At 35.0% G+C, this 26,513-nt stretch overlaps 1 protein-coding gene across 3 annotated transcripts; it reads left to right on the top strand.

Annotated features, from left to right (window-relative positions):
* LOC149797576 (uncharacterized) lies at nt 1-26,295 on the top strand. 3 transcript variants are annotated; one of them, XM_089962475.1, is made up of 4 exons: nt 20-134; nt 855-922; nt 19,716-19,848; nt 21,411-26,295. In XM_089962475.1, exons 2-4 carry the CDS (start codon nt 907-909, stop codon nt 22,033-22,035), a joined length of 774 nt encoding a protein of 257 aa, XP_089818601.1. In that variant the 5' UTR covers nt 20-134; nt 855-906; the 3' UTR covers nt 22,036-26,295. The 3 variants fall into 3 exon arrangements, with proteins under 3 accessions (XP_089818602.1, XP_089818601.1, XP_089818600.1); XM_089962476.1 differs by lacking the exon at nt 855-922 and having other exon boundaries at nt 1-134; XM_089962474.1 differs by lacking the exon at nt 20-134 and having other exon boundaries at nt 653-922.
* The last annotated feature ends 218 nt before the right edge of the window (nt 26,296-26,513 follow it).

The raw sequence follows: 26,513 nt of genomic DNA, 5'->3' as shown, positions 1-26,513 counted from the left end.
CGGCATAGCAACACAAGTAGGATATTTAGTGTCGAGACATTAAAATTAAGTGCTCTTCGCAAGGACACACAATGGTAGCCGACCCGGACTGATGCGGATGTAGGATAGAATACGAACGTGATAGAATATGAATGGTATGTGCTAGTTGACTGTTGATTGAATTTGATTATTTGTAGAATTTTAACACCATTGGAAGTTTAGGATAGTTCAGATTTGTCATTTTGAGTGTTTTCTAATAATGTTTTGCGCTTGTCATGCCCGTATTTTGGTTTGGTTGTTTTCCACTGGAATTATGTGTGCCATTTTTTTTCCTATTACAACAAAAACAACCAACTTCGAATTGTGTAAATTATACTTAAATCAATTTTTAATCCGTTTTGAGCTCAAGTTAACAACTCTCATAGATCTCTCTCTCTCTCTCTCTCTCTCTCTCTCTCTTAATAACAGGCTTTAAACTTTAGCATAAGGTCATTTTATATGTTTCATGTAAATAGGTTTCAATTTACAAATTCATCAACGATAGTTCCTGGAGTATTATTAGTTCTTCTCTTCAGACGTTAGTTTTTCCCTTAAGTGTTTCATTCATGGCATACATGGGCTATAAAACGTCGTTGACAAACAATTGCATTCGTCGATTATTAAGCAACTACGTGAAAACATCAATAATTGGGCCTATTGTATTCGATTTCTGACAGCTCTTCACTGGCTTTCAATACCTGTCCCAAAGATCTGACTACAATATCAGGCGTCCAAGGTTGATATAATAATTTATCTGGCGGATAGAAAAACTGGTTGTATAGGTATTCAATACACAAGTCACTTATTTTGCTGATCAGTCCATCTCTCTTTAATAGAGCGGCATTTGTGTATTCAAAAGAGAGTGGAGTGAACACTACCGTTTGTACGATGGATTTATACACAGGTAATGTACTTGTAATGTATCTTTTATAGTTTTAAAGTATTTGGCGTCATTTTCTGTTCACTGCTTTACTATGTAATTAAACAGAAAAGTATTTTAATCCTTGTGATGTATTACAATATTGCCGAGTTGATAAAAGCCAGCTCTATTTATCCGAGAAAACCTTTATCGCTAGTAGCAACGGTAAACTGGGTTTTTTTTGGGGGTGGGTGGGGTTTACGGAGTTAAACAAAGAGAAAATTGGTTATGTTTGTGGTATCAGTGATCATTTACATCTAAGGGGTGTTGATAACTCCATATATCGAAATCAACACAGGTTAGAACTTGGCACTCAACTAGTTAACTTGCTTGTGTTGTTGTGCAGTAAAACAACAAACCAAACCAAAACCTTTTGATTTGCCCTTTTCCTCAGGTTACCACTTGAAGTAGGTATTAATTTCTATTTTATTTCTGAAAACAGATTGGTTTAGTATACTTGTTAAACTCACATCGGTCTTGTAATTACATATACCATTTCTTTTTTACAATTTTACCACAGGTAATTTTGGAGACGGGTTTATCGGATTTATTAAGTTATAATATTTTACAAAAATACTCTTGGATATATACTCGCTCGCACAGCACACAGACTCAACACACACACACACACACACACACACACACACGTATAAGGCATTAGCCTTAGACATTTAACTATGTGTATTTTATATATTTTTTATCTAATGTTCTCCGATCATCTAAACTACTAACTTTCTTCATTGTTGTCAGAAAACTTCTTGAAACAGACGTGTTGGTAAATTGAACAAAATAAAGGTAAAATATAGGACAATAACTGTGTAATAATCAAGAAAAGATTAACATGAAAAATACAACCTTAAGATAGGCTTTCCCTGTGACACGAAAAATACAATTTTAAAATATGGCTTTCACTGTGATATCCTGTTCCTACTATGTACAACTCTTAAGTGACACGGCAATTGTAGATGTCAATTTCCTAAGTATGGTATCTTATTGAGTCAATTGACCTATATAGTTAAGTTTATGTACCTATAGATCACTTATGATGGATGGTTTTGACGAACTGTGCGCTATTAAACACATTATTGTATTGTACGCAAATCGGTGAGTCAGTAGTGAATACACTTACGCGCGTTTCAATACTTAGATCGCACATAATTATATTTGATTTCTTATCCATTGAAAACGGTTAAGTCAAAGCAATTTTTCTTTCAGTTTTATTCCTTAGACTCGAAAATAGTACTGTCAGGGATGAGAATCCCCTTTTTAAATGTCTTACAATAAACCAACTAGCTTTTGTTACAATATAAGAGTTTTTCTAATTAAATGAATGAAATATTGACTTTCACGTATTCGGATGGATCCATATATTCAAGGAAAGACGATTTTCAATCCGTCTGTTCATCTTTCATTCATCTATCCTTCCTTTCATCCTTCCTTCCATCCATCCATCACTTATCGATACATACATACATACATACATACATACATACATGACCGCTCCGGTGGCCTAGTGGTTAGAGCGTCCGCCTCGGATGCGGGACGTCGGGGTTCGAGTGATACCAAAGACTTATAAAAATAGTACTGGGCGCTCAGCATTAAGAGGTTAGTGTTAGGACTGGTCGGCCTGGTGTCAGGATAATGTGACTGGGTGGGACATCATGCTACATGCCTGCGGCATGATGCCCCAGTGCTGGACATCACTCTAAACTGCCACACTACAGAAATCGTAGCGATATGACTGAACAATTGTAAAAAGCTATGTTAAAATCAAAATCACATACATACATACATACATACATGCCGTGTTGCTTCTGCACCCCACCACCAGCATTTTATACTATCTTTTCCATCACAAACACTGTAATCCTTGTATAATCTTGTTGACTTACAGAAAAATACTTAAATGTGACGATCAACAGTATATTCCATATCAGACCACCGAATCGTCTACCTTGGATAACTGTGTTTATCTGGGGGGTTAAAGTGATCAGTTTCCTTTAGCAGACGAATTATTTTAAAACTCGATGACCGTATTTGGTAATGTACTTTCCTTGGATTAGATCGGAAATTAGGCTCTTGATGGATATTGTACTTTGTGATTAAATCTGACTTCGCACTCCACTCGATGCATCAATCGATGCGGTATTACTGAAACACCGGTTATACCGCGGTAAAGTATACAGCACACTCTTGTGCAAATGAAAAACTTTGATTATTCGTGATGCATTGTGCGTGAATTTGCTCGCATTAAATCTCTCTCTCTCTTTCTCTCTCTCTCCATACACAGATTATGTATAAAATAGAGTTGTTCATACACTGTTAGCAAAATATATTTTTAAGCCACAAAAATAGTAATAATTCGTGCAATTACCACCCTGCTTATCAATAAAAGGCCAGCATCTTTGAAGTGCAGACAACGTGAAACATGGTAAAATAATACGTGTACAAAGCAAAATGTGTTTATGTTATGTTCGTATAATTCGTCTTTCCCTGTGTATACAGCGACTCAATCGACAAATATCGCTTAAATTTATTTATTTATTTATTTATTTATTTATTTATTTGACTACATGCAAACTTTAAATAGGGATAATTACATATATAAAAAAATCCGTTTGGTTTAGAAATATCCAGACTGAATCCAGATAATTTGAAAATAACTTAAATTTCGTGGGGGAAAACTATCTGAAACTAGTAGCTAATAACTAGAGTACCAGTGGCCTGAGAATCAATGACTGACTGGATTCTGGTGGAAGAACTTGCCAAGCCCTGGATCAAACAGGCTTTATAACAATCAGTGGTCCCGTCTACCCGTACCTTCAATTTATAAATGCCTTGCAGGTAGAATTTTCAGTTATTTGTCCATTTATGACTTACATTTGATGGGTATTTTCTCCTGTCAGTATTTAATCCTGGGTATTTTACTTTATGGAGAGTCAACATGATATCATTCCATAGGGTTCACAGCTATTGGCTTCCTAGTAAAACAGACATGTCACCCAGGCAATAACTGCTTGTCGTAGCTTGTAAATACATGTATATCACACCAAAACAATCATTTCACTGTTGTATTGGCACATCTTCTGCAATTTTGAGACAATCCTAACAGGCTACATCTGCAACCATGAATATGCCAGGGTCTCTTTTGTTCGAAATGAAGGAAAGGAAAAAAAGTTAATGCGCACCAAGAAAAAAATAGGTTGCTGACGGGTTGGTCCAAGTCACCTATTTGATTTGTTTAGTGATCGAAATCTAGTACGTTATCTGGCACCATTTTAGAAAATTGTAGCACCAAGGTTATCTTGCTTATTGCGGTTCCGCGTAAACTTGTGACCGGTGGCTCAAACAATATGCAATCAACATGTACTAAATTCACCTTGATTTAACCGTCTTGGATCGAATTTCACATTCTTCTTTTATATTCAGCTTAGTTCATAGTTCATAGTTTGAATGTACAAGTCCGTTTTCAAAAAGCGCCTGACATACAGCGCGAATGAAGAAAACAATTTACTGGACATTCTCGAAATTAATTTTTTTTACAGTCAATTGAATGGAAAAATATACCAATTGCCTATTCTGATCTGGAAAGCAGGATTCGGATAATAATTGTTGTCCTGCAACATCTGTATTCATTATACTGTGCTCCGTTTTATTTATTTGGTTGTTTATCGTTTTATGTAATTGTATATGTACATGTTATTACCAGACATTCCACTTATAACTTAAGCGCTAATATCAACACAAATCTATGTACCGTGTTCTTGTTGAGTGATACGGTATGCAATAATATCAGATATGGTTGCTTATATTTTGCTAAAAGAAACAGAAATAGAAAATTGTCTTCTTTGTTTTTTTGATGGTCTTAAGGACACTTTTAAGACACGATTGGCTATATCAATCCGAGGAAATCGGAACTAAGTTCTTTTCCCAAGGACGCGACGAGGTAGCCGATCCGGGCTGGCCTGGGACGGTATCGAACTCGCGACCCTAGAATTACGAGTCGGGCGCTGTATCAAGTGAGCTACCGCGAGTCCTAGAAAGAAGAAGAAAAAGAAGTTGATGATGGTGGTGGTGGATCAAAGGTTTTAAATTAGATTCATAAATTGCCTCTTTTCCATTCCCAATTGACAAATACTGTATAATTACAATAATTTAATTAACAAAATATAAAGTTAAAACACGTGACTTCGTCCCTTTTATCCTCACGTAACAATCTTGAGGAAAGTTAACGTTTTATTACAACATATCTTACATGATTATACGATTTTCACCTTTACAAGTTATAAGTTTCTTCCCCTCCCCTCCCCTCCCCCTTTTTTTTTATTTCTCCATGGCTTCCTAAAAAGACAAACGGTCCTAATCATGATATATAACGGGTGTTATCATGAAATTTAGCAATGACGTCAAACTTACGTGTATGGATTGGCTATAGGTACAAAAGCGATAATACGTTGGTAGAGGTCACTGAGTGTCACTTAAACGATGAAAAAGTTATATCCTGTTTTTGCAAACACGGTATGAAGAAAGAGTGTAGTTTCAGTTATTTGCAAAGAACGACTATCTTATTCTCGCTTATGAAATAAACAAAGAAAATAAGGTTCAAATGTAAACAAGTGAGGGCCGATAGGATTTGAGAATCTTATACATGAATTCCCGTTGCGTTAACATTACTAACTTAATATATGCGATAATCATGTTGATACGTGCCATTTGTTGAGAAAAATAAAAACTAAAGTTGCATTGTGGATGCGATTGAACCTCTTCTTTTTCGTTTTCATAGTGACCGTTTGTCGACATTAAATTGATTTTTCAAAGACATAAATTAATTGTTATATTGAAAGTTTAATAAAAGGACAATAGGTAATTTAGGAGTAACTTTTTCCTGTTTTCCTGTTTTTTCCCTCGTTTTTCAAAACTGTGTTTGTTTTTTTAGTGAAACAGTTAATATTCTTTTATAAGAATTCCCAAAGGAGAGTGGGGTACTTATCGCTGGAATAAATTTATGTGGAATTCCATATTTAAAAAACCTATTATGGCCGAAAGTCCATTATAATCTAATTCGGCGAGAAAAAAATCTGCATAGTGTAAAGATCATGGGGGAAAAATAAAATGACTAAATAAACAACACAATTACCATCATACCATGAATCCATTCCACAGATGTTAAACTAAATACTTCTCACAATGGGGCCCCACAGCAAACTTTCTGTACCTCCCCCCCCCCCCCATCTTTGCTGTCACTTTAGACCTGACCTGGTTAGGCCGATCCCCCAAGACGGCGTGGTCCCATAGCACGGCTGTACCAGCTATAACGGTAGTTATGCCAATGTTCTGAAAGAGGGACAATTGCAAGGGGATGTCGTTTGCATTTGCAGTAAGTACTATGCCGGCACACTTCTATGCTGTTTTCATGTAACTGACTAGAATAAGACATTAAGAAAACAATACACTGTCTAAGCCAGATAGTTGATTGAAGTGACATCTCCCATGTGGTCGACCAGTTAACTAGTCTAATGTATCAGTTTTGAATTTTGTAAGGGTGTCTCATACTAGCTCGTGAAAGTGCAATAAATGAATTGAAAATATATCTTTTTTTTTTCTCTTTCCGAATTTATTTCTGAAGTTCTTCGCTGAAAACTGCATTACCCTTCTAGTGCACGTTGTTCTTGTTGTTGTTGGGTTTAACGTCATTTTTCAGCACATGATATGCTATACATGGCGGCCAGTATAATTGGTGGAGGAAGAACCCTAGAAAACCCCGGGATGAACCACCGACCCACGATAAGCTACTGCCTGGCTTTCTCACGTACCAACGTTAGCCGAGGCTGAGACTCGAGCTCACGCAGACAGAGGTGAGATGGCAGTGATCCGTAACGGTCATCGCTTTAGACCACTCGGTCACTCGGGGCCCCTCTAGTGCTCGTAAGATCTCACATAACTGTCATATTGCCATATTTAGTGAAAGAACGGAATATCCATACGTTATTCCCATAATGCACCACGCTGATGTGTATCCACCAATAACTCGGTGCAGTTCAGGCGAAAATTTCCAAACTGGCCGTGATGGGTATGACGTGACTGTGTGAATAACGTCACTGACTAACCATACAGATACTGGGCATAGGCATATATTCTTGGTATGCCAGCGATGCTTTGAGAGATGCACGTCTAAAGTAAGCGCAGCTGTATCCTCTCCAAGCCAAATTAAATCCATCAAGTAAAGGGTCTTTTTCTCAATATCTAAATAACCAGGACCACCAGTGAGGATAATCTTGAATGTTATATTTTTTAAAACAGTCAAATATTGTGCAAAATACGTTAACTCAAGAGTAGTCTATGGATATGACCACTCGGAACATCGTCGTCTCTTTTCGAATCGAAAAGTTTCGACTCTCGGAAACTAGAAAGTAATCGTATTCATGCTTCCCAAATTTTTGGCGGATGAACATCTAGCTAGATTTGCGAAGAATAGATCTTCATGATGTTTTGCAAATAACACTTGTCGACACTTCAACATTCACAAAATACCTGTATTCTAACATTTTTTGGTTATTCCTGAAACATCTGAATTTAAAAAAACAAAATGGAAAACAAATTATTGGTTTAAAAGTCTATTATTATTGCTACGTTGATTAGTGACATGTGGAATAGTTGCGATGGCAATAAAGTTATTTTGATGTAATTACAACGCGCTTGAAGTCAGTTTAAAATGGTCACAATTTACATAGTATCATAGCATGTAACAGTTAAGGCTGGTTATGCTTCAATCAGGATCGAGCGGAACATCGGTTGGCCATTTCCGTAAGGTCGTGAAAAAACTTCGGAAGAGGTTGTAGGAATATACTACAGTTTGACGTGTTTGATGATTTGCAGCGCAATACAGATGTAACGATAAAAAAGGCCGATGATATTCCGATTGTGACTTTGTCTCCTTCCGTCGCCATACTGTTAAGTATGAACAAAAGTAGTTCAGACTATATATTTCAATGACGACGATTTACAGCCGATGTTTCTGTCTCAACTTTACGAACAAACGACACAAATTCCTTTTTTTTTTTTTAAAACCGATCACTTCTATTTAGGCATTATGGTACTGAGATCTACAAGCAAGGTTTTCTTACCTCCGATATTTTTAAGAGATTTACAATGTGCGAATCTATGCACCTCCAGCTATGAAGATTTGACAACGGGGGTACCCTAATAAGCATAGGTAATTTAACACTTTGCAAAAAACACATATTAGCACACTTTTTTGAAAGAATTATGCTTTGTTTAAATTACTTCCAAGATATGTATTAGACTGACTTCATTAAGTCATGAAACTAATAAAGTAATCGGGTCACGTGCTTGGGACTAATTTGTTGCTCTTGACATAAACAGGTGATCTTAGAGATTGTCGATGCAGGGATGATATTCAAAATTGGATCGAAAATTAAATGGAAAAAAATATTATGAAAGACAATATATAATAAGATAGGGTTAAAAAAAGGATAGCTTTGACAGTTTCCGATTAGCAAAACCGATACAATATGCGCATTCTTGTTTTGGATCGCTACTAGGTTCTCATCAAATATCTTCATCACGACAAAACCAGGACCAGCCACTTGCTTTATCGCCAGTCACGTTTGTTGCCTATTTCTACGTTCACTCGCTTCCTGATATTTTCCACCGTTTCTTTTTTAATTCATTTATAGAAGTTTTTCTTCTTTTTTTCTTGCTTTAATTTGAAAAAAGGCGAATTCTTACTCTTTCCAGACCAGGATCTTTACACTACTTCATTTGTTGTTGTTGTTGCTGTTGCTGCTGTAGTGAATGAAAAATGCACCTTATCCTTCAGGCCTGGAATTAGCTTTGGAATATCGAAGCTGCAAACACCTAGCTTTTTCTTGAGCTCTAACCAATGGGTACTTAACATGTTGTCATCTTTAGTGCTATTTTTTGGAGCGAGAGGGGTAGTCTTGATCAACTTCTAAATGCAGATCGTGTCATCATCACTTCGCAATGCTTCTCCAATAAACTGTTCCCGCGGTCTTCATGAAAATTTGGCAACATAAAGTTTTTGTGTCATTGCTCTCTATACAGATTATTAATATTCGGTAAAACATTTGCTTGCTTATCTCTGTGCCATCAAAACAAGGCAGATACCTGTTGTTTGCAAACGAATGACTACAGGAGATCACTGCTGTTCTACCGAGTAGTCTTTTTTTCGACAAAGCGGTATGTATAGATGTCTCGAATCAATTCAGGCTGAACCTTAGACATCTTCTTTTCCTTTTTCATATTTCCCAAAACACATTTAAGATGGGGGGGGGGGGCTGGGCTTACAGTTGACAATTTATGAGTTAAAGTAAGTGTGAGATATTAAGCATAATTAGAGTAAATGTGCCCAAATGTTTTTCAGAGAGAGAGAGAGAGATTAAAACTGTTGATTACCTTTCTATTGGTCGTGACATGTAGTGGGGTCGTTTTTACGTCATTCAAGTTATAACAACCATAGACATGCGGTCATTTCAAAATTACCAATATTACTAGCATGCGAAGGAAAAAGATGAGAATGTTTCTATTGGTGTATTGGATGATGTCAAGTACTTTTCCAGTGCTCCGAGGTTTTTGTTTTTTCACATCAACAAATTTTTATTGTTTGCATGTTTTAATCAACCATTCATATGTGAATTTGGATAAGACAAACGCCAAAAGTAATTGAAATGCATAGAGAGAAAAATAAAGTTGAGGAACCAAACTTAGCAATATGTTGTTTTTTTTAAAATGGAGAAGCCACGTTTTTGGCGTCAGTACCTACAGTCAGCGTCAATTAAACAATACTTCTGTATATTTTTCAGGGACAGATTTATAAGTTTTCAACAGGTTTAGTCCATGACTTAAAATAAATCGAAATATTTCCAACTTAAGATAAGTTGACATGTGCGTAAAATTAGCATTATGATACTTCCACCCACCCACCCCTCTCTCTCTCTCTCTCTCTCTCTCTCTCTCGTCATATCGGAATAGTTTGGCGTGTAAGAGTATAATTACTAACTGTTTTAGCAATGGCCTTTATTCCTGGTGATAACAAAATAAAAACTGGTGTAATACATTTCCTTTGTCCCCAATACGGCTTTTATTGTACCAATGAATCACGAAACAAATGGCAGGTTTAATTCGTTTGTTAGCCTTGATATATCCTTTGTTCAAATTTATATGACACTGCCGGTGAATCTAAGCACTTTTTAATTATCTTTGCAGATCAGTTTGTCTTATTTATGCGTTTGACGGATTTAATGGCTTTCTCAAACAGAGTTATGTTCACATAATGACCCGCTACTAATAGTAATAACTGTTCTTTATGATCGATCATATTATCCCTAGCATTATATTTTTAAACATTATTAGGTAGTATTGACTGAGTTTCAAAAGTATTGCCAGCCCTGTATTCAAGTTTTCTCTAACATGTTATTGTGGACAGTATACACTTTTTTCCATAATTTATATTCCGTGTGTGGTTTAATATAACCCGTTGCATTGCATTTGAGATAAGGACCATGACCCTAGATTTAAATGTTTTACATATGGGTGGCAGTGCTTTATGAATTTTGAAGAACATGTTCATCATTGAATTCGCTATAATAGACTTTACCATGATATTATCAATTTGTCTGTAATATTAGCAGCCCTTCTCGTTATAGTCTTCAGAAATTTGTCAAAATGTTTTTGAATCAACATTTACAATGACCTACAACGGACCAGTACAGTCCGTTTTTTTAATATTTCATTGTATTTATAAAAAAATAAGAAAATTTAATTTACATGTTTCTACACAATTTCCCGCAGTTCCACTTGACTGGGTTTAGGGACTACAATACATTAAACAAATTAACTTAATATCCTCGACAAAATAAAAATGAAGATAGAACTACAAAGGCACATATGAATTTATCCATAATTTAACGCAGTCATACTTAACTGAATCAGAAAAGTTGTATCCTCAGATTTAAATAAGAATTAAACAAAGAGGCAAGCAGTATCTTACACACACACACACACACACACACACACACACTTATATATATATATATATATATATATATATATATATATATATATATATATATATATATATATATATATATGTGTGTGTGTGTGTGTGTGTGTGTGTGTGTGTGTGTGAAGTAGATCTAAGCTTTATACGAAATTTTATATCGATGTTTGCGAGATTTATATCAGTACTGTACACTGTTGGTCTAAGTCTTATAAGCAAGCGTATAATAAAAAGAGAACAAATATACTTCAGGAAGAATCTGGATTTCGTTCAAGTCAATTTTAAAACAAAAATTACCACCTTGTTTTAAATAGATGAATAAAAAGGGTATTTCAAGGATGAGATCGGGGTGGTACACTTCATAGCAGCATTAATGGATTCATGTAGACCTTGAATATGAGTTAAGCATAAAAGAAATTACAAATGACTAAATATAACTATATATTGCATGTGCCATCTTCGTGGATCGAATCTACGACAGCAGATGTGCAAAGCGAGGGATGTGGTCGTCAGGTTGTTTTCCTTCCACTTTTATTTTAAAATGACGCACCTGCGTTCCGATTCTTTCAATTTCCGCCATTCGATCTTTCGACAGTAAATATTGACTTTCCGCTATCCAATCTCCCAAGGTACTCGATATACAGAATATGTCCATTGTTTGTTCTCCTAGGTGCTATAAATTATCAAACTGTGTGTAGGTTCCACTTTACCTAAAAGCATTCTTCTCTGAGTCTACTCCTGTACCGTACACTTTATAAAGAATTGATTGATAAATCTCTATGCATTCCATTTTACACGTTCTGTTAATTAAAATGTCGTTGTGATGGTGATTTTCTCATATCTAAGCATTATTTTCGATTTGATAATTTCACTCAAGTACGTTAAAACTTGGGATTACTTTTGCACCTGCAAAACCTTGAGTTTGCATTACCATCACCTGAAAGTTTAGTGTATGGATCAAGTTCAAGTGCGACTGTTACGGGAACTACATATCTGATACTCTAGATTTTGATTGAACATATAAATATATGCATGGTTTTATTATTACACTTTTGGTTCTCGAGAGGAGTTCTTCAACTTCGTCATGTTCTGTACTTTTAAACACTTTAAGAATCTAGAAACAGCCAATTTCTTCAGAAAGGGTTTGCAGACAGTAGGCTTATATCGTGCAATAGTCGCACTGTAAAAAAACAAACATAGTTTATTCCAATAAATATTACTATGTTTAAATTCCTCTTTGATTCGTTGTATTAAAATAGGCTTAATTATTTAATCATAGTTTTAAGTTCAAACCTGCATTCATCTCATGTCGATTATAGAATAAGTTCTTAAAACGTAGGCTTTTGTATATATTCATTCTAGTATAACCGGCTACCGGCAGACTGGTTTTATCCCTTTTTATGCCTGTTATTTTTGTGACGTAAGTCGTAAAACGAAATGTCATAATTTCACATGCTGTTTGTGTATAGAATTTTGTCATGTTCAAAAAAACTTTGGTAGGTTTTTGGTGTATAATTTGTATACATAGCAATTGATTAGCAGATACGCTCCAGGTCTTGCATAATTGCTGTAGACATAGTACATTCAACAATCTAGATAACTGCGCAGAATGGTATTTGAGAAAAAAACTAAACAAACAGAAGAACCAACAGAAAGGATCTACCCCTTACACATGTCTGACATGGGATCCAACCACAATTTATAACAAAATATATTGGATACAGTTTACAACCATACATAAAAATTACGAAAATTAAATAAAATTATGTACCAGGAGTTCCAAAAATATAGATATACATATCAACTGGTACATGATAAGATGATTGAAGCTATGTTTTTTTAATTTTAAATATAAGGAAAACACGATATATTCACTAGAGCTTTATTACTCATTAACAAATTGACAATAAGTTACGGCAAATTTGGACTAATTCGTGTTTATATGTAACTTCAATCATGTCGAGACTACGAAGTCATCATGTACCTTTAATGGAGCAACTAAAAATATTGTCAGTCAAAAAGAAGAACTGAGCAACAATCTACTTACCAAAGAAGGGTTATATTTTTCAGGAAATTGACTCGTGGCAAAGTAGTGAAGCATAATATAATACATATATAAGCTATATTGGTATGTTTAGACCCACCTTATTTTGTCCACCATGACAGATAACAAGAGATTCGCGTGGTGAATCAATTTCCAAATTGGGTTTGGTAAACCATTTTACAGCGTACGACGCATTATTCAGAGCTTGCTATATTTACTACGTTTCAAAATAAGGAAGCAGCGTCCTATATGCCACGCCGAAAAACGAGCATGTAGATGGAAGTAGTATTAGATGAACGAATGTAGCCGACGATCCAAAAGAAAGAATTGGTATAAAGAAGGTAAATGTTATTTTACACTTGTTTCTTCTGTGAAACCGAGCAATTCTACTGTTAATTTAAAGCACTATTTAATGTGTATGCAATATATTCGAACATTCAGACAGTGTGCGAAAAGCGATGGGTGTAAACCAGTCAGCTGCTCCGTTGATACATATAAGATCGTATTAGTACCCCGCCAACGACGGACAGTTGATTGCTAATAATAGTACCCTGTCTGACTCTGTTTTAAATTACCACTATAGCATTAAGTCATTCTGCGTGTTTGTCGAATAAGGCATGTTGACTGTCTTGAGCTAGCATATCAGCTAGCAACGATGCTGTAGCCGTGGTCAAGGGTTTAAAATCAACCCGTATCATGTAAAGGAGAAAATAAAAGTATTGTTATGGTCAAAAAATAATAATCGGGTTAAAAATACTCCCTAAGTATAATCTCTAATGAAACTGGACTTTTAATAAAGTTATTAAGCCAATATAAGATAAAATATATTTGTATGGTTACGCAAACTGCACGCTGTCCGCCATGACAGATAATGAGGGATTCTCGCGGTAAACTCGTTTTCCCAATAAGTCATGCTGTTCTATATTTGTTTATTCTACGAAACGATATTCATTGCATACCATGTACTATGATTTGTTTACATTTTCCACATAAGGATGCAGTGTCTTTGTATGGCACACGAAAAAGAGGCTCAAAATGGAAGAAGTTATTAGATGAACTAAATATCGCGGACGATCCGAAAGAAAAATATCGTATAGACGTTATTTTACAAGTATTTCTGCAATGAAATTCAGCAATTCTGATATGAAATAAAAGAAACATCTTCATACAGTTTGACAATATCCTGAAAAAGCGCCGGATATGAATCACACCTGGCTTCACCATTGATACATATGGGCTCGTGTTAGTGTCCCTTTTCATGAAGTAGGAGAACTAATATTAGTACTGGCTGATAGCATGACCATCTTCTCTAGCCAAGATTCCGATATGATAACCCTATATACACTTTGGCGTATCGAGCAGATATTTCTGTGATTCGGGCCACCGCACCCAATAAAAATTAAGTTTTTCAAATTTGAACACTTTCTACGTGATCGAGACAAAGGGAGCACGCAACTTGAATGGACTGAAAAATAAACAATTTTCCAGTGACAGTCCGTGTTTGCACAATTATATTTCACTCACATTCACATGCATTGGCTTCCCTCTGGTACATAGTCAAACTTTCGATGTTAAACTTCCAACGTATCCTTTTTAGGTCAGGTGCCCCCACGATATTGGTTAGTTGGCATTACATATTAAGGGAGGCAACTCATGTAATCAAATTAATGTCACAATGACAAAGAACCCATGTATCTTTTCGACCCGCCAAGGTGTAGATAGGGTTATCATATCGGAAACTTGGGTAGCGAAAACGATAGCAAGACACAAAACCAGTTTTAACACTGTTAGGATTTTATTTAAGTTTCGACAGCAATATAACGTGCATCACGGTGCTGTTTGAAGGGAAGGCCTAGTATTTCACAGAACGACTGCTTGGCATTGCCGTTTGTGCTACGTTTCGTACCATCTAGGTCTCAGAACGATTGTTTGGTATTGTTTTGTGTGATACGTTTTCTTACCATCTAGTTCTCATTGGATTTACAGTTGGCGTTCTGTAATCAATCATTTTGGGATTTTCTGAATGTCAATACGTGAAACTCACGCCTACATATTAAACGCATCTATTGCTTGCTCTCTCTCCCTCCCTCTCTCTCTCTCTCTCTCTCTCTCTCTCTCTCTCTCTCTCTCTCTCTCTCTCTCTCTCTCTCTCAGTGCCGCGTTATCTAAGTTTTTAAAACGTCTAACGTGTAAATCAAAGGTTCAGAGTTCGATATCAGCTCAGGTCGGCTATTTGACGTGTTCTTTGGCACACATCTATCATTTACTCAGTATGATATTTGGGAATGCTTTCTAACCCATTATAACACTCATGGCTACTCATGTTGTTTTGCAAATGTCCTCAGATCAGATGCAGAACTTCTGAATCACGTCAGTGTAATATCCTGGTTAACAGGGCTTGTCCCCTTTTTCGGCTAGTGAAAACGTGTATTCGGGTGTTCATATTGCCTTTAAATTCTCAGATTCAGTTATCACAGAATTTACTTCAAATTATTCTTTGAATATCTTTGGAATACTTTTCAAAATGCAATTAGCAAGAAATATATATTGAGTAGTTAAACAAATATCACAAGTTATAGGCCTTTTTTCAGTTTTAAAGTCCACGGCCTTTAACTGATAAAAACAGCCAATCATCTACTCAATTGAATTAGATGGCTCTTTTGATTGGTTGGATGCTAGTGATGTGGTCATAATTAAGTCTTCTGGAAATGGAAAGTATATAAATTGTGTGTGTGTGTGTGTGTGTGTGTGTGTGTGTGTGTGTGTGTGTGTGTGTTGGATGTTTAACATAGCTTTAACAATTTTTCAATGCAGTGTGACAGTTTATTGTGATGTTACTCGAGTCACAGTGTCCTGACACCAGGCCAACCAGTCCTAATACTACCTCTTAATGCTGAGCGCCAAGCGAGGCAGCTGCAAGTACCGTTTTTATAAGTTTTTGGTATGACTCGGCCGGGATTCGAACCCGCGACCTCCCGAATCCTAGGAGGACACTCTAACTGCTAGGCCATCAGAGCGATCAGCATAGAAATAGAAACAGCTATCCAAAAGTTAGATCGATCACACCTTTGGTTTATTGATTTTTTTGCTGACACAGGATACATTTTCTTTTTTGGTTTCTTACGTCTATAAACATTATTATTAGGCCTGTAACTTTAGCGTTATTACATTAATGAAGTCGTAAAATATGTTAATAGGCTCCGTTACAGTTTTCACACAGAGTTAAACATTAATTTTACACACAGAATTAAACAGTATTGTTATGTCAGTTACATTAACCGATCAATTAGCTACGTGCACTGGCATGTTCGATTACAGTACTTGCAAGATTATTCGGATGTATTAAATAACCCATGAATAGCACAGATTACTGCTCTCTAACCCATTATCGCTTTCTGTGAGAGTGATATTACGTCAGGCGACATTAATCAGGTAACAATGCCCTTCTGTTTTATTAAACACAAAATGGTTGCTTGTTGCCCTTTGGCTATATCTTCCCTTGTCTTAGTTTAGGTTTTCAGTGTTCAAGAATGCAATGATTGAAGAAACATAATGATGCTGTCATTATTATATTTTAGGAAAATTTTTGTACATATGGTCATTTTCAAACGAATAAGACATGAAAATGCGCATACAGTACAAAACTACAATAAACACAAAAGATGTACGACCGTATACACTTCAAAAACGGAGAACTTTATTCCACAAACTCCCGCTCTACTTCACCGACTGCTTCTTGAGATATATGTACCCAAGTTTTTTTTTCTTCTTCTTCTTGTTTAACGTTGGTGATCTAGATGTTAAGTTATAACTTCAGAACTGTAAGAAACTGACCTTTTTCGGACAACACATGAGCTGGAAATGCCCTCATGAATATCACGTGACATAGGATAAAAATTGCGAACACACACACACACACACACACACACACACACACACACACACACACACACATATATATATATATATATATATATATATATATATATATATATATATATATATATATATATATATATATATATATATATATATATATATATATATCGTTATTACTGTAAGCTCTAACATAGTATCTGTTTCTATATTATTTAAAATTGGATTAAAAGCAGGTATATATATAGTTCAAAGGTTTGTATATAGTCTTATAATCGCTTGTATGATGCAGAATTTTCAAAAATAACGTAATTTATGAAGGAAGATTTCTTTATAATTTGGGCATATCTAAGAGAGTCCCTAATTAAACCTATCATTTCTGTTGATGACCTTGATAAATGTCATATCATTATTGATCTCTCCTTGTGAAGGATCATAACGTCAATTTTTTATATATAAAATAATTGCCTGAAAAATTATTTGGTTTGCTGATGAGTGATCGATCGATCGATCGATCGTTTGATTAAAGCTTAAAACTGATCTTTGGTTATTTTTGCAATTTATGTATTTAAGAAAACAAAAGAAAACGGAATACACCGAAAGCATATAATATTATTTCGACATATTTTGTTTTCCTCGATCTCGAAATAATCTGTGATTCCAAAATGTTTATTGAACATTGAAACTGTCAAATGTTAAGGAAACACGAGTGGAAAAGACTTTTGTTAAAGAATCGACACTCATAAGAAATGGTGCGCATAAGGAATGATTCAGCTGTGTGTTCGAAACCTCTCATTAAACATGCCAGCGTGATCTTCATTTCGACTTTTTACGTCAACGTTGAATCAAACTTTAATCTTTTTTCTTCTCGACAGTGAATATAAACATACAATTTTGAGCGTTACCTCACATTCGGTAAAATGAAAATACGATGAATTATCGTTTGTGTGTAACCGTGAGGCGTGAATTGCCCAAGAGAAAACCACAAAATACACTTAGCTTCCGACAGTCTGTTCCCAGGAAAGAGAAAAGTCTGGTTATATGCATTATTTGACGTGAGGTCTGGGTTTACGTTGTTCACACCTGGTCATGTTTTTATACGAGGAAGTATAGAAATAACGCATGATTACACAAGCAATTTGCATAGAATGGCCTACTGAAATCAGGTATCTTACGTGCACATAATGTTGAAGCCAATTTACTACATTAAGTGTCACGAGTGCACATACCACTGAAGTCAATTTATTACGTTAAGTTCCACGTTCGGCTAATATGTATGTAATAAATTGAACAATTTATGCAACTTAACGTCAAATGAAAAGATTTATTTTGTATTGATTCAGCCATCATATTAAAAAGTAAGATCCCTTTTCGGGCGTAATGGAATCCGCAATATGTAAAATCACGAAGTTCAATTAAGGCTAATATGAGTGGTTAATTGTAACCTAAGCCAGAAACGTATAAACTCGCCTATAAGTCCAATCGAACTGAAATCATAGACCTGATCTGCTGTCGACTCATACGCCGGTAGATAGGGGTCTATTTATTTATACTTTCTAATCATCACAAACTGAATAAATCCAGCTCGATCGGCGTATAATGCGATATCTTGGACATTGCAGCGCATATATATATATATATATATATATATATATATATATATATATATATATATATATATATATATATATATATATATATATATATATATATATCAGCATTTCTTTTCGACCGCTTTTCTGTTTCCTAACCAGGTGATAATAAAACTCTACTATATAAGAGAAATAAAAAGTCCATTTGTATCTTAAATACCATACCGTCAACAAGACAAGTTTTATATCTCATAAAGTTCAGGCAGACATGTGTTACTACTCATTGATCTTAAAATGAGTAACAGGAAGAGGCAAAACGAAGGGTTATTAAAATTAACAAATAATCTATTTCTCTAAGTTACAAAGTGAAAATTTAAGAAGAAATTACTTTATTTTGAATCCTACAAGTTTTATCATAAGTTCAGAAGTATAGAATGTTAAGAAAGAAGTCCAGTAATCTGGAATGTGCTGATATACCAATAATATTGATGTATCACACTGATATAATCCAGAATGTCCTTGAATGAACTCACAATAATTCCAAAGCAGTTCATTAGTCCAAAATGTCAATGACCACTTTACCAGTTTAAATGATCACTCTTAAATTATATATGAGTACAGCATTAAATGATTCCAAAGAATGAACTTAAAATACGAATGAATACTTTAGTTTATCTCGTTCTTATTTATTAATTTCACTTGACCTAAGGCACAATAAAATGCCCAGGACATGAGTCACAAGTTCGTTTTCAGATCATTCTGAGTTTGTAAATATGGTTAGACCTCGAACTCAAATGTCAGTAAACAACTTACTTATAAATTACAAGCGTGACAAAAATCAGGCACACACAACAATTTATCCCCAAACATGAGTAAAAGTCAAGCACGCAATATAAATTAAATTTGCATAAAAAATCATATTCCAGATAATAATTCGCAAAAGAAAATACATCATATAATAAAATGCTCTTCAAGAAAACTATAGAGAACACATTGTCTTCAAAACTGCAACATCAATATCCAAATGGATATACGTCTTTTGTTCCAACTGTTGATTGCATAGTGAAAAAGCCGTAGTCTTTCGCAACCTCAACCATAGGGCTCTCTTGTAAGAAAGGACAACCCAAGCTGATTTACGTCACTGCAATTCGCTCTAGAAGTCACCATAACATGTACTTTGAATAGGTCTTTAATTCTCCGTTTTTTTTCTTCTTCTTCTGTTTTCAGGGTCATCATCGTTCCGAATGCGTGATTCTCGACTCAGCATGTCTTTGGACAGTAGCTTGTCCTCCCGGTCCACTGTCTCGTCCTGGGGCGGCGGAAGAGGGTCATCCATGGACCTGACCTATCGAGATTACTTGTACATCTCTCTCTCTCTCTCTCTCTCTCTCTCTCTCTAACGCAATAATTTAACTTTACTGAACATTATAAGGGCGCAGTACATGATTAGTTTCATGGTTAGATCAACCGTGATCTATACCGCATGCTCTATTCCATAAATTCTCTATTTATTTAATAGTATGTACCATATGCAGGCTGGTTCAACAACCAAGATGTTATAGAAATGTCATACGTCCAGGGCCTAAAGATGCAGCAGTATTCTTGTGGGAATTCCGTGTTACATTACCTAAAGGATTTTTTCCACACATTTGTTTTCAAGGAAAATACATTTCGGTGTCACATCATACTAAAATCCGACACATATTAAATATGGATAAATCTTCATAGTAAAATGCATGAAAGTAAATGTAATTTGTCATAACGTGTCGTAATATATCATTTTATACTTTATTATAAATTGGATAGTATATAACACATACCACACTGTAAACAATATAACGTGCCGGCAGATCAGGGCCTACGATGTTCTTCCTACCAATTATTTCGTACGATCAGGCTTGAACTGCTGATACACTGTGTGACAGCAGATCTTGGGTGGCTCTGTAAAATGAGAGAAGCGTAATATATATCAAATTCATGTATTATTTTGCACAGACTTTGGAAAGACTATGCTATTTATGCTATTTTGTAAACCTGGTTTTCAAGGGATGGCCAGTTTTCGAGAAGAAAAGAACGTACTCGGAATTCATCTTTTTTTTTCTTTTATACCAGTCAAGGCTCAGTGTTTTCTCAAAACATCCTACGCACAAAATTCAACTTGAGTCTAAAAGTCTGAAATTATTTACGTTAGATGTAACCTATATAAGAATGGACTTGCACAAGAATAAATATTGACGTCAATAATACTTATATGATAATGAAAATTGACGTTATACGTAACCTGTATTAGAATGGATATTGACGTTGAATGTAATTAGAATAAGAATGAACTTTGACGTTAAATGCAGATATAATAAGAGTAAACTTTGACCTTAAATATAACTTGTATGAAAATGAATATTGATGCTAAATATAACTTTACTTAGGAATCGCGTTAAAGGTAACATGAATAAAAATTAGCTTTAATATTAAACGTAATCTATAAGAACGGGTATCAGCATTAAATGTAACATGGATGAAAATGAACTTTGACGTTAAATGTAACTTGGATGAAAATGAACTTTGACGTTAAATGTAACTTGGATGAAAATGATCTTTGACGTTAAATATAAATTGGATGAAAATGAACTTTGGCGTTAAATGTATCGTGAATGAAAATGAAGTTAAGTTCGTAGAACTCCTAGCAAGGTCATTTTTATTTGATTCCGTTACTAGCATGCTAAATTTAAATTGGTATGGCACATTCCAAGTATCATATATGAAACTGAGCTTTCCATCTTGAGTTTCGAGTCAATGACGATTCAAATTATGGAGCCTAACGGTGATGTCTCAAGGTTTTATTACAAGTTAAAAGAACAAATAACAAAAATTTAAATTTAAAAAAAAAAAAACATTACTTCTAGTCTTTTTTTATACTTCCAGCGGTCCACCGAAGCTAACTAAATTCGATGAAAAGATGATCGAACTGAAGTTTTTGAAGTATGAAATCAAGGCACACATGAAAAAGACAAACGCTTTGAAGCTAAAATATAGAGACTGGTTCAGCAGTAAGCAACAGTCGTTTCTGGATTCTGTCAAGCTAATTCAGATTTTGGCAGTAAAAATGGTTCCAAACGAAATATCTACACTCGAACATTTCAAGAAGGTACACCGTATGGCATGCAAATTTCCCAGGAACGGTACACCAAGAGACGGAGGTCCTGCAAAAATGGACGAATTTATGTTTTTTTGGAACGAGTTATGCATTTTGAAAATAGAGACGGACGAACTATACGAGAAAATCGGTAAATACTGCGACAGTATCACAGATCTGAGACAGCCGGTGGTAAAGGACCGTGTTGATGAGATGTACAAGCAATTAAATAGCGCTTTTTCGGAGGATTTTGATTTTACGTACATCAACAACGAAAAGGACAACCTTTTCACTTACAGTATATCTACATATGACCACAAGTACCATGGTCTAGTGGGTTATTTCCCTTATCTGATGACCCTCTCACTCAGGATGTTTCACTGTGCCCTCAAACTGCATTTGGAAAAAGAATGATTTTAGTTGCCAAAAATAACAAGATGAGCGTTGATTGCATTTGATCTAGTGCCAAAGACATTTAAAGGAAAACAAACTGCTTATGACAAAAACCGTGGTCTGCCTTTTTAGCATTCTTTTAAGGGATATTTTCTCCTTTTCTTTTCCGCATTAGAGGATTTAATTGATGCCTGGATGTCGCCATATTTGTAAGCTCTTCACATGTGAAGGTAGTAATATGGATTGTCTGTACATAGATTGTCTGTATCCGGACAGCAGTGGTTCCATTGCACAGTTTCTCATTTTGCACGGTGCTTAATTTTTCAACAAAAAGCTACTCCTGACGTTCGAGTTGTGGCATCGTATATTATTAAACAAGAAATCTGGCAATGCTTATTCTGGCGTAAATCAGTTTCATTTAAGTATTCAGCATGTACCTGATTTTACTTGTATAGCTCTCAGGTTGGACACCACAGCGTTCGAATGAGAAACTCTGCACTCAAAGTGAAGATCAGTGTGTAATAAAAGGAAAAAAGTGTACCAAATGTCTGAGACAAACTTGAACAGGTTTAGCTGGTAAGATTTTCTTCAAATCTCATCTAGACAAAGGCAGTGTAAGGCACTACTGTTTCTATGTGAGTGTAAATGTAGAAAATTTGTTTATTAAACAGGGACAAAGCGAATGTACCACGTCTCCGCAAGTTTACAAACTTGATTAATCTTACCTGAAATTAAGATAAAATCGCCAGCTACAGTCTTTGATGAACAGCTCTAAACATTTGGCAGAAAAGAAACCGTGGTGCGTAATTTGAGCATAACCAGCACGTCCATTATGTACCTATATATCCGTCGTTCTGATTGGATGTTACGAGCAACGTATTCATTGGCCGACGTCATGCGTGCGTGTGTAACAATGTTTATTGTGAAATTCAGAATAACAGATAATACTAATAACAATATTTTTTGAAGAAGCGCTTTGTCTCTTTCTCAAGAAGAACTGATAAATCGTGCCGGATGAAATTTATAAGGGGTTTCTCATGTTCAACTCTTGACATTCGCATTGTTGCACGAAAAGGTATTCCCTTGATTTTTCCCTTCCGGTATTCATCGGCGTCTGCATGAATCTTTCCAGGGGAAAGGGGTAACAAAAAGGAATGTGTATATCCCAGAAGTGTGAATAGGGTTAAAGAACCTTTAATTTTCTTTAGTTTTGTATCTGAATGAATGAAATTTATTTGGAATTGAGAGTGCATACCTAGACCTTACTTTTGATTTGTGTTTCGTAGAAGATTGCTAGCTCCGCATACTTTTTTCACTTCCTGAATTTGAGAGGTAAATTAAGAAAACAAGAGTCAATACCTTTATTAATTAATTAAAATTTCATCAGTACACTTTCATAAATAAGTAATGCCTGCACGATAAATGTTCACTTCTTTATTTAAAAAACAAGAAAAGTTAGTGTACTTGGTTCGATTTCTAGCATATTTCCCCAGCATGCGGAAACAACCTTTTTCTACAAGCTTGCCTGCTGTAGACATCACATGGTTTTTCCTAATAGTGACCAGAAACGACGTAAATTCAAGCAAGTGAAACACATGTACGTGTATATTAACGTTATATACATTGTGAGAGTTGTAGAGCAAACTACTTTTCTTGTTGACTTCCCCGCGTTCAGCGGTATTGCAAAACCCTGGAGCGGAACCTTTTCAACGAACAATATGGCGATTGGGCCGAAGTAGTATATTTATAGTTTTGTACCATGACGTTTCTTAGTCAATTCCAGTTGAGACAAGGTTCCACTTTAATTAAAAATGAGTTAAAGTTTTAGCAGATTTACCTAACTTTTGAATTTTCCTGGAAATGGTTGTCTTTCATGCTAAATATGCAATTCTTAGCAGTATCTCGCAGTAGTTTTTATAAAATTTCTAACTTACGTCAGATATCAATAATAGTTTTCTTGCCTCACGTGAAAAGAATCAGGATTCGCACAGTGCGTTGCATAAATTGGACGACCTTATAAACGTCTGAATTTATTTTCAACATTTACTATTAAGTTTAACATTGTTGATCTGTTTGAAGTCTGGTCTCGATATTTCCAAAACAAACTTGATTGTAACTGCAAATCGGTAGACCTTTGTATCGATAGACCAGATCTGACCTATTGACGTCATAACATTATCCATCATGGCGCTTATCGTAGACCAGAAAATATAAACTCGAAATATCTGATATAAAAAGTCAATATATTTTAAACGGAGCCGTTTATTTTAATATTTTATAGGCTTGCTATATCCATTCAATGCACAAATGAAAACTGAGTTCGTTTTCCTTTATGTGCGAGTTATCTATGTATTTATTTATTTATTTATTTATTTATTTATTTATTTATTTATTTATTTATTTATTTATTTATTAAATTGATATAAATGCCAATGTATATTTTGTAATGATCATGTATACTAAAATTAGACGCACTAAATTAGTATGCATCATATTTCATGAGTTACAGTTTCTTTGCCAATCATGTCGACCTCATGTTAGCTGTAAGTTACAAAATTAATGTAAGAAATATAAATTCGATCGATTTTCATACAAAAGTATATCCGGTTTATTTCATACAAGCTCTAACATATTCTGCCCTTTTATCCACATTATGCATTCTTTCTAGTTTTAAAATTTGACCATCCAAGAGCCATCAACATTAGAAGACGTGAATCTAAACAGGTCGGTAGGGACAATGAACAATTGAAAACAAAAAACAAAAATACCGATTTTTCTGTTAAAATGTACCCGTTAACTTTAACACGTGCAAGACGACAATCTCCATGACCCGATGAGATATGGCCAAATTTAAAAAGCACGTGCGCAGTATTTCCCACTGCTAAATCATAAACAAAGTTCTGCACAACTGGTTGCCCAAAGAGTTAAATTTATTTTATGATGGTTTTTCAACTGATCTGATATGTTGTATTAAATGTCAGAGATAATCTAAAAGGTCGTGAGATCAAGACCTAAACAATGACGGGTTATACCTGTATCAGAGTCATGTATTCAAAAGTATGAAAGTTCAATGCATACGGTATACACTAGGTTCTCCATTCTAAAACCGAAGTAGAACGCTGCAATATTATGGAAGTCAGTTGGTAATATGTCATTACTGAAAATGGCATCTTGTGCAGGAAGTCAGTTGGTGATATGTTGCATACAACTTAAATTTCATAAACTAGGTTTGTAAATTTTTAACTTCTTTGATGTTACCATCTTATTTAAAAATTTACTTTTACAAATAACGTTTTCACACAACAGTGATCTTCGAATGCTGAAGATGTCCACTATATCAGGAAGCATGCAAAAATGATGGGCATTCCTACACGTAGTGTAGTATATGCGGTCTCTCTTGATTTTATTATTTGCAGTTTGGATATTTATTCATTCTGTGGCTTTTTTTACAGCAAAAAGACAGCATTGCTGTCAAAGCTCTGTGTGCAAAAACTCATTTATTACAGACTTAACTATGAGAATAAACGTTTCATGAAGTTTAAAAGTCGCACAGCATCTTTGAGAGTGCTCTTTGGTTTTGATACTGGCCAGTATTACAGTTTCTTACTTTAGACAGCGTTTTCTGAATTGCACAGAATAACCAAAGGCATGGCTATATACATAAAGTCGTTACTGGGAACATTGATTTCGTATTGTAAGGCTGCATGACTGCTTAAAACAGGAATAGGCCCATTTCGTAATCATTGATTTCAGAATGATCCCATCTGATTCAACGCTGATGGCTACTTACGGTGCTTTTGGAAGCAGAAAGACATGTCAATCTGATTAAAATCGAGATCTTTGACTTAAAGGAGGTCAGGTGGAGACCAATACAACAAGGTCATTTTCTGCATACCTTTCGATTCACCAGTCTGATTTCAGCTTTCGCATTTATTAAAGTGAAACATCATTCGGAACGCGTCGTTTCTAACCTAACATGAATGGCAACGCTTTATTGATAGGTTACTGAAAATAAGGGGATCGGGAATTCCAAAAGTCACCAGTACATGAACCATTATCGGTGCCCGTCACATCTTATTAAAAGCAGATCTCGATTTTAATCAGACTCAGATATATGTGTAATTATTACGTTAGTTACTTAGTGTATACCTAGGTAAATTCTAATACATACTACACAAGACTAGCCCCAGTAACTTTTGATAGGAGGCATAGGAATTTTGATCCTATCCAAAATATGAGAAAATTGTTACTTTAAATGAAATAAATGATACAAAAATGTAATATAGTTATTGTTGATACTATTAATTAAAATTGTAGATTAACAAAACATGTCAAGATTACATTTCCTGACTGAAACAGACTTCTCCATTCGTGAATACTGAAAACGTCATTCAGTACGTATACCATTGGTAAAGCTAGCAATGGAATCCATAGCAAATGCCCCCCCATATATATATATATATATATATATATATATATATATATATATATATATATAT

The sequence above is a fragment of the Sinohyriopsis cumingii genome, chromosome 6 (assembly GCF_028554795.1).
Source record: "Sinohyriopsis cumingii isolate HCF-2022 chromosome 6, ASM2855479v2, whole genome shotgun sequence".
Lineage (NCBI taxonomy): Eukaryota > Metazoa > Mollusca > Bivalvia > Unionida > Unionidae > Sinohyriopsis > Sinohyriopsis cumingii.
This window is presented reverse-complemented; position numbering and strand designations above follow the sequence as displayed.